Genomic DNA, 14,649 nt, shown 5'->3' with positions numbered 1-14,649 from the left:
ATAGTTTAGTTTTTATAGTATTTTGTTAAGGGAAGCTTTTTCTTGCTTGCCGATTTGGTATATTCCCCGCCAGTCGCCTGGGCTCTGCCGCTCCAGCCTGGTTCTAGAGCCGCATGAGTCCCAAATAAACACACAGGAGGCTATATTCATTATGAAGCTGTTGGCCTTGCTTGTCTCTTACTGGCTAGCTCTGCTTTAAGTAATTACCCCATAATTGTTAATCTAAGTATGTCTCTTACCGGAGAATAGTTCCCGGCTTCCTACCCCATGCGGTTACATCTCGAACTCTCTTGTCTTTTTCTTTCCCAGAATCCTCCTCGACTCCTAGTCCCTCCTATCTAGGTTTTCTATAGGCTCAACAGTACTTTATTGACAAATAACAGGACTTCCCCAACAGTATTTGATATAAAACTGCAATATTACAGTTATTAACAGTAGTCCCAGACGTTCCGTTTTCTCCTTCCTAGAAGAATCTTAACTGATACTGAGAACATGGCAATGAAACTTATAGTTATAGCATCTTATTTTTAAGAATCTTGCTTTCCCACTAATTATCATGTAATAGGATCTGATAGACTGCATTGCCAAGTACAGAATAAAATTTTAAATTATGTCTTTTTATATCTATATAAAATATTTTCTTGTAAATTGTATTTTTATTATATATGGAATCATTATATGGTACCATGTATGTATATATTATATAATTATAGGATATGCTCAGGAAATGAGTTGTATTTAAATTTTTTCAGTCATTCCTTTTTGTTTTATTAGAATATTTTTTAGAAACTTGTGATATCAAAAATAAAGCAACCAAAGAATGACTAGTGGTTCTTTCTGTTTTAAATCCATTAAATAAACTTTTACCCTTTTATAGCTACTTTAGTTTTTTGATTATGTGATGTGAATGACTTAGCCTTAAACTTTCCCCTGTGTGTTTGACTCTATAGAAGCCTGAGCTCAGAAAATGTATCTCCTGGTTCTCTGCAGTCTCTCTGACACACACAGGATGTGACCCAGAGCATGGGCCACTGAAATGACCTCTCCCTGGGACAGTCAAACTGAACGGTGATCATTTTAGACTTGTTGGGGACACAACACCTCCTGTCCAGGCATATCCCACAGAAGGTGGGTCTGTAACTCTGAGTACTTGAGCATCCAGAAAAAACAAACTTTTCAGCTTTGGAGAGTTGGAAAGTGGGTTGACACGTTTTTCCTCTGGGGATCTGAAAAGATGAGTAAAGTAAAAAGTCATTCTTCGAATTTGCTTGCAATGACTTAACTTTATAACAGACACTAGATGAGTTATTTGGGGGGCACTAAGAGTAGTTGTTTGTGACATCTAGGGCCGTCTTCTTTGTAAAATACCCTTGCCCTACCATGCTATCAGGTTCTCTGTCTGGTGCTTCTCATTCCATCTTTTATTCGGGTCTACGATAAATGAAAACTTAGTTATTTTGTTACATTTCAGGAGCTATGTGGATCTCTGAGTTTAAGGCCAGCCTGGACTACATAGTGAGTTCCGGGGCAATATCTCCAAATAAATAAATAAGTAAAAAGGTAATTCTCTTGCTTTGATCAAGAAAGAGGACCAGCTATACAATTTTATGTCAGTTGTAGGATAACATGTCCTTTGGCAAGTTTACTCTAACATGCACAGAACATTCTGGTGTGTCCTCTAAGACAACCAATCATATGTAACCATGAACAGAACTTCTGTTTTCATAGTTATAGTGTAACAGCCGGAATTTTATGTTCCACTTCTATAGTTAGTATGAATAAGAAGGTTAGAGAAGCCCTGTCTCAAAAAAGCAAAAAAAACAGTATGGCCTTGAGCAGCCCAGCCTCTTGTAACACTCTTGTAACCCTCCTTCGGAGTAGATATCTGGGATTCTGTGTATCCCTGGCTGTTGTAGAACTCGCTCTGTAGACCAGGCTGGCCTCAACTCAGAGATCTGCCTGCCTCTGCCCCCCCAACCCCCTCCACCCCCCACCCCCCTCTGTGCTGGGATTAAAGGTGTATACCACCACCCAGCAAGACTCACATTAAACTGACAGAACACCTACAATCAACAGGTTAACATCACTGCTATGTAACGTTTTCCCTGCAGAGATGAGCTAGATCAACCCCTGCTGTCCTCAGATAATTTGACTTTAAGAGTCAGTCACAGTGGGGTGGTTTTGTTTGATGAGCTCCAAATACTATCCCGCCTTCCAGAATGTATACACATGTTTACTTTTCAGAAACATCTTAATGTTGAAGCACAGTTCAGTTAAATCTGGTTATACTTTACCTTCACTGCCTTTGATATATTGCTGTTGCAGGGCTGAATATAGCATAGCCTCTTCTCGCTTCTCATTTCACAGTTGCTGTTTTCATTGGTTACCCTATTAGAAATTCCCATCCCACACGTTCTGGAGCAGGGAGTCCACTTGGTTGCTTGCACAAGGCATTTTTTTTTCCACGTAAGCGGCAGGTTCCTGTAAGCTAACATAAATGGGGGAGTGCATATGTGTGCACATATGTACTTAACCTGGATTTAACTTTTAAACATAAAGTGGGTATCTAAAAGTTCTAAGGCTTTTTGCATGAAAGGATGAACGCTTATATTCTAAGTCATCCTCCCTTCCAGGTACCTAAGTTTCCTAGGGAATGAAGACTCTCATCTTCACCCGCTGGCATCATTCTGCCTCATCTATTCTCAAGTACCATACTGCTTCCGATCAGTGCCCATCTTTTGTTTGCTTTTGCCTGATATTTCCAGCAGATAACGAAGTAAACGTTGGCAGGATTAGGGAATTCAGATTAGTGTGTCTTTTCTTTCCTTGAGACTTTTTGCTGTGTAGTTCAGACTGCCTGCTAACTTGCAATCCTACCTTCCAAGTGTTAGGAATACAGGCACCATGCCTGTATCACCATGGCTGATGTAATAGTATGATCTTAGTATTTAAATTTCTTGATATGTTAAAAAACCTAAAATAAAGTCATATTTAAGAGTGAGACAATTAAATCAGTTCTCTTCCACTTTAAAACCTAGTCTTAGGAAATTTTACTCGGGGAGGCACACAGGCCTCGGTGTGCCTTTGGAGGTCAGGACCACTCTGTGTCATCCGGTCTGTCCTTTCCCCTTTATGATGAGCTCAAATTCAGGTCTCCAGGCTTGCACAGCAAGTCTCGCCTGTCTATCTTGGAAATTTATAACCAACTGAATTAATGCTATATTGCACTAAATGAGTTTAATATACTAAATATTGCAAATGTCTGTCTCATCCAGCTCCCTGTTGTCAGGCCCACTTAAAACCACTATGAAATACTTAGGGAAGCAATGCAGCTGTGGATGAAGGATGAGCGGGGAAAGGGAGCCCCTTCCACTGCCTGCTGCTTAGAAGAAACAGGAAAAAGATAATCCTTCCATAATAATTCTCCATGAAAAACATTAGGGAACTGTTACCGTACTCCAGTGAAACAGACCTCTTGGTCCGTAGAAAGTCAACAGGTTTGTGACTGATTTGAGCCCACGGTTAACAGCATAGTTCTACATGGAGAAAATCAACTTAAAGCTGGAAAAAAGGAAAAAAGACCCAACCACCTCAATAGACAGTATCAGTCACTTTGAACATGTGCTGTCTGATGAAAGTGACATCACGATGCTGCCTTCGTTGTAGCAGTGAGACCTTGTACTAGCACAGAAAGTGGGGACATAAAGATACCTGGAGGCAGACAACAGTTAAAGGCCTCAATGCAGGAAGCAGATTAGAAGCCGGGCAGATATCTGCAATAGATAAAGGTAGCTCAGATTATTGCATTGCTAATAACTCTGCTTACAGTTAAACCAAGGCCTGCAGCTCAGGAATTTGTTCAACATTCGTTAAAAAGCAAAGAAATTATGGGATTAATAAAAGCTTGGTGTCGGGAGGGATTCTGCCATTGCTTGCTTTGTACTGACCCAACAAAAGCTAGATTTCAATGATAGACCTCATTAGTTATTCTCTCCCATACATTTTAAAGGCATATGCTTTCACTGGCACTCGCCATGAAAGCCAAATTCCAGTGTGGTCATAAACACGTTTTGTTTTTGGTTTTTTTTTTTTTGGTTTTTTTTTTTACAAGTAAGCCAAGGAGAGTCACGGTGGACTTAACATACCTTTGAAATACTGAGACCTAAATTTCAAATACCAGAGTTAGGAGATTGTCTCACTTCCTCGTAGCTTACCATTTCAGAGTTCTTAGGAACATTAGTTATATCATGCTGTTAGCCGAGTGATCATGTAAACAACCTGGTAAATTGTCACAACTAGAGTCCCTAAAGATGTTTTGTTGTATTTTTAAATATCTAAAACTGATAACAACACAATGAAGGTGAGCCTAGAGGAACTCCTGTCTGGAGAATTCTCCAGCATGTAAGTAGGACATCATTTACACCTGCAGCCACCTACTGCTCACTGCCTCATGGCGAGCACTTGGGAGTCTTGCTTTGCATCCTGACGGAAACATAGTGGCCTGCTTTAAAGTAAGCAAGAAGACTGGAGCGCTGGTTTTGAAAATGCTGGGTTCAAAATATTATTTTTGCTAGTTTTGAAAATAATATTTTGAACCTCAAAATGTGTTAGTCCTCAAAAGAAAAAATAGTTTTTAAATCAACTTGCCACTTCTGCTAGACCATATACATAAAAAAACTTTGAGAATGCAGAAACTGGATGGTTGAACTTCTAAAGCCCACAATAGAATGAAAGGTTTTTAGGGTACATGTGAACAGTGTTTGTTCAGTTTTCCTAAGAAGGGGGTGGGGATAAACAGAGGTGTAAGATCTTAGAGGTTTCTTGATCTAGTAGGTTTTAAAAATCAGACTATGTTATCCTCAAAACATTAAGTTTTCTTTTCAGACACTTGGAATATACCTGCCTGAGGCCAACACTACATTGATACACTCACTGTAAATCTCTAGCCAGCAGCCAGTGAGTTCTTACTGCCTGTGGTGCATAAAAGGAATCAGGAAAGAACCACAGGAAGTCATCCATGAGAGCATCCCTGCTGAGCATCCCTGGCACTGCTCTGTAGCCTGCTGAGCGTCCCGGTTACAGTGTCCTGGGCTACAGTTTGGGGGATCACCTGGCACTGCTCTGTAGCCTGCTGAGCGCCCCGGTTGCAGTGGTCCCAGGCCACAGTTGGTTGAACCAGAACAATTGCTGCCAGCCAGCCTAGGTATGAAGAGGGGCGTGCATCCAATGGCACCACCCACACAGAGGCAGCTGAACAGCGGGTGGGGCTGAAACGCTTGGCCATTCTGATAATGGACCCTGTTGAACTCACATCCGACAGCCACAAGATCTGAAAAGAAAAAAGCAGCAGATTGTCAAAATAAACTGTCCAGCTTGGCTAGATAGACTTACTCCAGCTGTAGCTGCCTCTTAGCAATGTGGTTGGTTCTTAATTCCTTAAGCCACATTGGAATCTCCTTCACAGAGCATCTATAGAAAGGTTAAAATGGGGTGTTTGTATTTTTGTATAGGTTATTAACCCCAAATGGTCACATCCAAAAAAACCCAGAAGCTCTACTTGTAGTAAAAGCAGCTATTAAATGTCAACTGACAAAAGCCCGCATTAGCGAGACGCTCTAGTCCTGGAGGTTGCTAGGACTGTAGGAGAGCTCCAGACTTTAAAACAGAAGTCTGACAGTGGATGTTCTGCATCAGAAGTCAGCAAGTGTCCATAGAAGACTGACTGACTTAGTCATTCCAGGCCATGTGGTTTCTACACTGGTTTGCTCTGTGCAGCAGGCATTGATTGCAAATGTCTGAGCTGTGCCAAGTGAGGCACCAGTCACAGGCCAAGCTATGGTCTAGGTACAGCCCTGGGCAGTTGTTCAAATCTAGTTCTAGATTGCCCCCCCCACGCCCCACCCCACCTGCTGTTAAAGATCTCATGTTTCATGTCGTTGCACAATAAATAAAAGGCACAGAGAAGATACTGGGGTACAAGCTTCAAGCTGAAGATCAGAAAAGCAAAGCAACCAAGCCCCTGGATCTTACCTCTACCTCAGGCTGAAAGGGCTGATCCTGCCTCCATGAGCTCTCACCAAGCCTCAGCGTGGATGGAGAATCCTGAGACTGATCACTGAAGACCCTGCTCCTATCTTTTTATACCTCTGTAGTTCTGGCATTAAAGGTGTGAGCTCTGTTACTCTCTTAGACTGATTCACTCTCATGTAGCCCAGTGAGGCCTTGAACTCAGAGAGATACATCTGCCTCTGTCTCCTGAGTTCTGGGATTAAAGGTGTGTACCTGGCTTCTATGGCTAACTAGTATGGCTGCTTTGCTATTTTGATCTCCAGTGGCTTTAATAAATCACAAGCGATATATCACCACATTATGTGAAGCCACTGTGGAAAGACGCATCACAGCTAGTCAGAGAGAGAGGAAAGCCAAAAGTGAACTGCGTCTGCATCCTCACATTTTACATTCACGAGTTTTGCATGCTTCTGTTACATCCTGGCCAAAGTTCCCCTCCTCCCCTCCCAGCCTCCCTCCCCCCACCCACTCCTTCTTCTGAAGAGAGAAAAAGCATCCATGCATTTGAAAGAGGATTGCTCTCTCCTTGCAAGAAAGGCAGAATGCAGATTAATTTTAGACAGTATTAACGACAGCTGCCATTTTGAAGTCAGACCCTATATTCCATCATGAAAAGCAGCTACCTGAGCCAACCTTGGTGGTACACTTATCCCAGCACTCAAGGCAGAGGCAGGTGGGTCTCTGTGAGTTCTAGAGCAGCTTGGCCTCCAGAGTGAGTTCCAGGCCAGCCAGGGCTATGTAGAGAGATCCTGTCACCAAAACAACAACAACCAGCCACCTGAGAACTGCATGATAACTATAATGGGCTCCCAGATGCTTGTTTATGAATTTCATACGTCATCTATTACAATCGAGCCAGCCCACCGGTGCACGACTGCATCCATCTTGTGTTTAGCTAAACTAAATCCACACTGTGCAATGTGCCTCAGTTCAGCCTTCCCCAGTGGGCCCAGAAGACACTTACATGCACACACTCCCGTCTCGTACCTAGGCTTGTCAGCCGAGTAGTCACAGTATAACCCTCTGTGTGGGTCGCAGAGGTCAGCCTCATTGCACATGTCTCCTCGTTGCTTGGCACAGATTTTGCAGCATCCACAGCCATCCCTCACCAAGCTCACCCCAGGAGGACAACTGGGCTTCTGAGGAGGACATCTGCAGGGCCAGTGACAGACTTGTTTGCGCACTTGTGATGCTTCTGATGGCACAGTGTCCTGAGCCCTGCAGCATAGCTTCATTTGATGATAAAGATGATGTTAGAAAAGGTTCCCAAGACTACACACAGGGCCTTGAGTTACAATGCCAGCATCTGACAGTCCGGTTAGTTGCAGTGTCAGTATTTGATGTGGTCACTCCCTGACTGACTCCTCACTGGGTTTCCAAGACATCTCTCTTTCTCTTCCTCCCCCATACTGCTCCTAGGGCTCCTGAGCTGCTTGGTCATTCACCCCCACCCCCACCCCCAACCTCCCACCCCCACCCCCACCCCAGATCTGCTTGGATACGGTCTCCCTTCCCTCACTCCATCTCATTTCCCAACCAGCTCACTCATCTGAACTCACTAAAAGTGTCTGCTTAGCTGCCCCGCTTAGATGGTAAATGGGCCAGAGCAAACTTTCCAGTGTCCTCCGGTCATCTTTTCCACCTATACATTTCCCTATTTGAGCAAATGCCCATTGTATTTTTCCAAAAACACCTAGGGCCCTGGGTCATGCTGGACTTAACATTTTAACATCTAATCTCATTGACAAATCTTGTCAGTAACTCCTTTAAAATGTATCACCTCCACTATCCCTGGCTTCCACATCCTTTCTCCTACCACCATGATCCAATTTCACTTGGATGATTGGAAGAGCCTCCTATACAGCCACCTTTATTCAGCATCCGCAATGACTATTTACATCAGTGCCTCATGCTTCCGGGTGGAATCCTTTCCCTTGGTTTCCTTCACCTGACAACTGCAGCTCTCCCTGCCTGTTAGCCTCTGCTGGACTGTGCCTGAGACACACCAGCTGTCACTTTGACACATTGCTCATTTCTACATGCTACCACCTGGCAGTCTTGCTCCCAGCCCCATCTTCTGTCTTCTCCCTATGCTACGCACCTTCGACACTTAATCCCCAGGAGAGACTTCTCCACTGACCTGTAGGCCCACACAGCTGACTACCCAATGGACATGGATACTCAAATGTCCCTTAGGAAAAATGGGGATTCAAAATTCATCTTTCACCTAGACACAGTATTTGCAGTCATCAGGTCAAGCCCCTCTCTGTCACACCATAGCCATGCCATGGCTAACCCTGCTTATTGTGTTGTCCTCATGCTCCTAGGCCTAGTCTTTCTTATTTCACAGATATTAAAGTCAATCTATATGATTGTATTACTCCTTAAAGTCCCCCCCAGTGATTCCCACTATCTGCAGCCTATGGTGCAAACTTTTGAGCATGGGACCTTCAAGCCTTGTCTGACCTGGCCATGCCTATGTCTCAACAGTCTCCTTCTACGACCTGCTGTATACGAGACACGATGCCACGTTCTCCTCCCTGCTTCTCCTGTTGATCCCTGTTATGCTTTGAATTTGAAATGTCAACCACCAACTGTTTTGAAAAATTGGTCCTCAGGGAGGTTCTAAAAAATTTGGGAGATGGGAAGGTCTACTGAAGAAAAAATGCCACTGGAGAGTATGGCATCTTTATCCCTTTACCTCTGCCTGTTTCCCAACTGGCCTCCTGCTTCTTAGTCCACTATAATGTGAGCAGCCTCTGCTGTCATGATATGAACTGTTTTACCACCACGAAGGACAGATCCTCTGAAACCTGGAGTCAAAGAATTGTTTCTGCTAGGCATGTTGGCCATAGCAACGGAAAATAACTAATACACTCCCTTGTCTAATGTTCCAGCTCCAGACTGTCCACATGAGATGTTTATTTTCCCAGTCTTGAAATATTTTTAGTCCATCTCAGAAATTAAAAGGTAACACAGGGGGGAAAAATCCATGACTAAAAGGGAAATTCATGCTAGTAGCCCTAGAGAGGGAAACCCTGCATACAGAAGAGAGCTGATTCAGCAGAAGAAGCAAGAGGAAAGGGTGAAGGTGCCCAGAGAGGATGCTAAAAGAAAAAGCAACAACAACAAACTGTCAGCCTAGAATTCTGTGTCTAGTGAAATTAGCACAAACGGAAGCAATGGGGCTGGGGAGATGGCTCAATGGCCCATTTTTACTGCACACATGAGGACAGGAGTTCAGAGTGATGCAGAGTAGGCATCTGCACTCCCAACAAGACAGATGGGAGGAGATGACAGGACAGGCCCCAGAAGTAATGGGCCACCAGACCTATCTTTAGCATCAGTCAACAGGAGAACTGCCCCAACCAAGGTGGAGGGTGAGGATGGTCACCCAAAGTGACATACACACAAACATGAACAAAGACTTTTTTTAGTGAAGGTGGAATAAAAATTTCCAAATAAAACTGGAGTTTTATTTGTTTGTTTTTTGTGTGTTTTGGGGTGTAGGGATTTTTTGTTTGTTTTTGTTAGCAGACTCACCTCACACACACACACAAAAACAAGGAAATTATAATAAATTGTAATGCAAAAGCACAAAAAGTAGGATTCACAGAAAAAGAAAATATATTGAGAATATAAGGAATTTTACATATTGTTTTTTTAGACATTTGTTTCAAAAGCAAAGTCTTGGGACCATAAAAATGATGCATGAGAATGTTCTAAAAATAGATCTGAGACTTGGGCTAGATCTGTGATCTTAAATAATGTCCTATTATTTGGTTTTTGAGTAGCAATCCTCTGTGAAATGGGATTAATGCACACTTGTTTGAGAGTTAAGATGAGTAAGATATTGACTAAATGTCTAGCACAGGGTTTGGCATCAAACCGTTGGTTTTGTTTGACAGTGTGCCTTAGGAAAGCTTGGTTTGGGGTAGACACAGAAGAATCAGTCGCCCAGACTCGCTGACAGCCATTTAGAAACAGCAAGCTCCAGTTTCAGTGAGAAACCCTGGCTCAAGAAAATAAGGTGGAGAGTCACAGACAGACACTCGAAGCTGAAGTCTGACTACCACTCGGACACACATACACGGGCACCTGCATACCTGTGTGCACACACGTGTGCCACATGTACACACACAAGCCTGGTCACCGTTGTTCAGAAATGGATTCTGTCTCACGAGTATGATGACCTGGCCCATGGATCCACACATTCGTGGATTTTTCAGGTGAATGGACAACGAGCAGGGGGTACCTTACTGAACTGTGTCATTAGGGGTGTGTCACCACATCTTTTCTCCTGCCTCTTAGGTCTTTCTCTGCTTAAGACGGAAGCTGCCTCCTGTGTCACACGCTGCTGCCGTGTCGTGTCTCATCAGAGGCAGAGCCAGCCAACAACCAAGGACCAAAACCTCCGAAACTGAGAGCCAAAGCCAACCTCCCCTTCCTTCTGTTGTTTGTCTTAGGTATCTTATCCCAGTGAGCAAAAGGGGAAAAAAATCATTCAGGCAAAAATAAGCACAAAATTATATTTTCTGCCCTAAGCACGGTATCTTCTTATATTTGCACTTGTTTTCTGTTCTGTACATGTTTCCCTGTGCTGGAATAGTTACTGTTTAAGAACATCCCTTGGTTGACAATAACCACCTGCCTCCTCTCAGAATGTAGAACAGGATCGAGCAGGCTGCACAACTGCAGAAGAAATGTATTCCAACTGTGAGAGCCAGAGGAACCCCACCCCTGACAGACGTCCTCTTTTGGATTCCTTTCAAACCTTACATCCTTAAACAGAGCAACAACTTCCCTTCTTGTCTAAAATACCCCTGCTGCCCGGGCCAGAATCCGCTGTTAACTCCACACCCCTGCAAGTTTTCTAAGTGACCAGAAGAGGTCAGAGCCCTGGCCTCCGTGCCAGCAATGACCTTCACCATGTAAACAAATCAACAAACAAGTCACCCTGTCTTAATCATCTCATTAAAAACACCAAGGCAATGAATTTCTCATATTAAATTAAATTTCCTTTGATCTGCCCTCTGAAACATTTCGACTTTCCATGGACAGAGTCACAAAAAGTGAGAGGCTTAAGACAAATAACACATTTTTAAAAACTAAATGTTCCTTCCTAAATGCCCCTTTCAAACAAGGACAGGATTACCTGGGGGAGTGGGGAGATCATTGCCCAAAACCGTTTTTCCAGGGGCTGTTTGCACACTTCAAGCTGTGGAAAGATGAGCCCACCCGGAATACAGGGACAGTGTTTACGGCTGTGACTACTAGCACTACCCATCTGGGAGCTGCACTCTAAACAGATACAAGGTAACGTTTGTGGACTGTTCACACTTCACAAGCAAACCAGTACACCTCAAAGAGGAAATGTCGAGCATCTGTCCTGAACTAAAACAGAACTTTCTGGAAAGGAAAATGGCTCCCATTTCCCCCACGAAATCATTACCTGCATCTTTCCCCATCCCCATCTTGCCGTTTTACTTGGGGCCTGCAGAAGCACAGCTGAAGCCTGGGCGTAAAACAAAGACTTACCTGTGCCAATGCAGTAATGAGCAGAGCGCCAAAGAAGAGCCTGTGCATGCTGCCGGACCGTGGGAGGATGGAGAGGCGGAGGAGCAGGGCGCGTCCTTGCTTCGGGCACAAAGCTCTCCTGTGTCCTGCACAAGGAACCACGTCTCCACCTCCCGGGCTTCCGACTCCCAGGCTGCACTTTCGGTCTGAGGACCCATTCCAGTGCCCTGCTTACTTCATGTGACTTCTAGAAGCACCTTCGGTCTGCACAGTTAGTGTCACGAGAGGCCAGCTCCTTCCTGCAGGGATTCTGCAAGATCAAGCGGAGGTTTCTGCCTGAGGGAGAGGGCTGGTGGCCCGTTCTTGAGGTCAGAGCCTGTCTTCCAGGAGGTGGTGGCCTTAGACATAATCCCCTCCCTGCCCTTGGTCTCTGTGATTTCTCTCTGGGTGCTGGTCTGGTCCTGCCCCTTTAGGTGCCAACCCAAATTTCATGTTCTACCAACAACCGGTTCCAGAGGCTGTTTTCCTGCCCACTGTCTCCGAGCTGTCCACACCCCACCCCTGTCCTCTACTCCAACACGTGTCTCACCTCAGGGGAACAGTAACCAGTAAACCTGGATCGTGTGGGTGGACTCCCATAATGCATTGCCTAAGGTAGGCCCCTTTCTGCGGTCACAATTCCATGAAAGACAACAGAAAAGTTAACCCCAGATTTTTCCCAGCCTAGGACCAAGCATTCACATTCAAAGAAATGATAGGAATTTTTAAATGTATGGAGCCCAGCGGTGGTGGTTCACGACTTTAATCCCAGCACTTGGGAAGCAGTGGCAGGTAGCTCTTAGTGAGTCCAAGGCCAGCCTGGTCTATAAAATGAGTTCCTGGACAGCAAGAACTGTTACACAAAGAAACCCTGTCTCAAACAAAATGAAAACCTTATGGACCGTTACAAATTAATGTGTACATTTTTATGCTTTTATGTGTCAGTTAAAAGAATCTTTAAAAATCTAAAAAAAAGTTATTATGAATGTGTACCATTTCTCCTCACACATGCATCCCCACATGTGGCCACCAACCTGTCCCCTCCTGTGCTGTCACCAGGACCTCTGTTCTTTCTCTGTCAGAGTCTTGTCTTCCTGAGGACCCAGCAGGCAAAAACACCTTCCCACACCTCTTCATCTCCCTTTGGCTGTCACCTCTCCTCCGGTGTCCTGGTGCCTTTCTTACACTGAACTCTTCTTACTCACCTCTGTGAACATGAAAGTAGCACATTGCTAAGGGAGTTTGATGCTCCCACAGACCTTCAGTGCCACAGGCATGGACACAAACACAGACAGTCCACAGCTGTGTGCACACTGGACCACCCATGCAGCTGTGTACACACTGGACCACCCAGACCACACCCCATGCAGCTGTGTGCACACTGGACCACCCAGACCACACCCAATGCAGCTGTGTGCACACTGGACCATCCAGACCACACCCCATACAGCTGTGTGCATACTGGACCACCCAGACCACACCCAATGCAGCTGTGTGCACACTGGACCACCCAGACCACACCCCCATGCAGCTGTGTGCACACTGGACAGTCCAGACCACACCCCATACAGCTGTGTGCACACTGGACAGTCCAGACCACACCCCATACAGCTGTGTGCACACTGGACCACCCATGCAGCTGCAGCTCTGAGGCCTCCATCGGTTACTTTTCTCTTCGTGGTGAGATAATACTGACCGAGGCAACTTAAGGAAGAAGAGTTTATGCCGATCACAATTGAATGTGCAGTCCATCAAAGCAGCAAAGTCTTGATCACAATTGAATGTGCAGTCCATCAAGGCGGAGAAGCCATGGCAGAAGTGTGAGGCCACTGCCCACATTGCAGTCACAGTCCGGAAGCAGAGATGAAAGAGCTCATTTTGCTTCTCCTTTGTATCCAGCCCAGGACCCCAGTCCATGTGATGGTACTGCCTGTATTCAAGGCGGGTCTTCCCACCTTAGCCAATCACACACACACACACACACACACACACACACACACACACACACACACACACACAACCAGCCCAGGACCCCAGTCCATGTGATGGTACTGCCTGTATTCAAGGCGGGTCTTCCCACCTTAGCCAATCACACACACACACACACACACACACACACACACACCACACACACACACACACACACAACCAGCCCAGGACCCCAGTCCATGTGATGGTACTCCTGTATTCAAGGCGGGTCTTCCCACCTTAGCCAATCACACACACACACACACACACACACACACACACACACACCACACACACACACACAACCAGCCCAGGACCCCAGTCCATGTGATGGTACTCCTGTATTCAAGGCGGGTCTTCCCACCTTAGCCAATCCTTTCTTTAAAAAAACCACACACACACACACACACACACACACACACACACACACACCTCTACAGATCCAAGGAAGGACATGTTTCTTAGTTGATTCCAGAGCCAGTCAAGTTGATAATCAAGATTAGCCATCATTGGGGTATGCTGCTCCTGGAGAGTTGAAACAAAACTCTGGAAATTGTATCTACTTTGAGTACAGTCTAATCTTTCTCTTTTTATTGTCCTGGTTTAGTGATCACTTGGCATTTGGTTATGTGGTTTTTTTTTTTCATTGTTACCCTCCTCCCTTGCCCCCTTCAACCCCCAAGATGGTGTTTCTCTGTGTAGTTTTGTAGACAAGGCTGGCCTCGAACTCACAGAGATCTGCCTGCCTCTGTCTCCCAGGTGCTGGGACTAAAGGCGTGCACCACCACTGCCTGGATCACTTGGCATTTGGATCCCCAGGCACAATGGTTCTCGCCCCAAACTGGCCATCAGACTTGATAGTATTTTGTTCCCCAGATCATCAACTCCATCTCTCTGGCTCCAACTCCTCACTGTTTCAGATGTGAAACTCCATGTATCTACACTGTTTCAGATGTGAAACTCCATGCAGAGATCCACGCTGTTCCCATTTGCTCTCTGTAATAAGCTTGCAGCAGCAGCCACTTTTCTGGAAACGTCTTCCTTCACCCGTACTCT

The 14,649-nt window shown here is 45.1% G+C and overlaps 1 protein-coding gene across 1 annotated transcript; it reads right to left on the bottom strand.

Annotated features, from left to right (window-relative positions):
- Nucleotides 1–273: 273 nt before the first annotated feature.
- Ccn6 (cellular communication network factor 6) lies at nucleotides 274–11,976 on the bottom strand. The gene is made up of 5 exons (XM_005073337.3): nucleotides 11,608–11,976; nucleotides 7,034–7,298; nucleotides 5,111–5,329; nucleotides 2,295–2,488; nucleotides 274–1,226 (listed from the first exon to the last, which is right to left on the bottom strand). Exons 1-5 carry the CDS (start codon nucleotides 11,653–11,655, stop codon nucleotides 945–947), a joined length of 1,008 nt encoding a protein of 335 aa, XP_005073394.2. The 5' UTR covers nucleotides 11,656–11,976; the 3' UTR covers nucleotides 274–944.
- Nucleotides 11,977–14,649: the final 2,673 nt, after the last annotated feature.

Source organism: Mesocricetus auratus, unplaced genomic scaffold (assembly GCF_017639785.1).
Source record: "Mesocricetus auratus isolate SY011 unplaced genomic scaffold, BCM_Maur_2.0 Super-Scaffold_100018, whole genome shotgun sequence".
Taxonomy (NCBI): Eukaryota; Metazoa; Chordata; class Mammalia; order Rodentia; family Cricetidae; genus Mesocricetus; species Mesocricetus auratus.
This window is presented reverse-complemented; position numbering and strand designations above follow the sequence as displayed.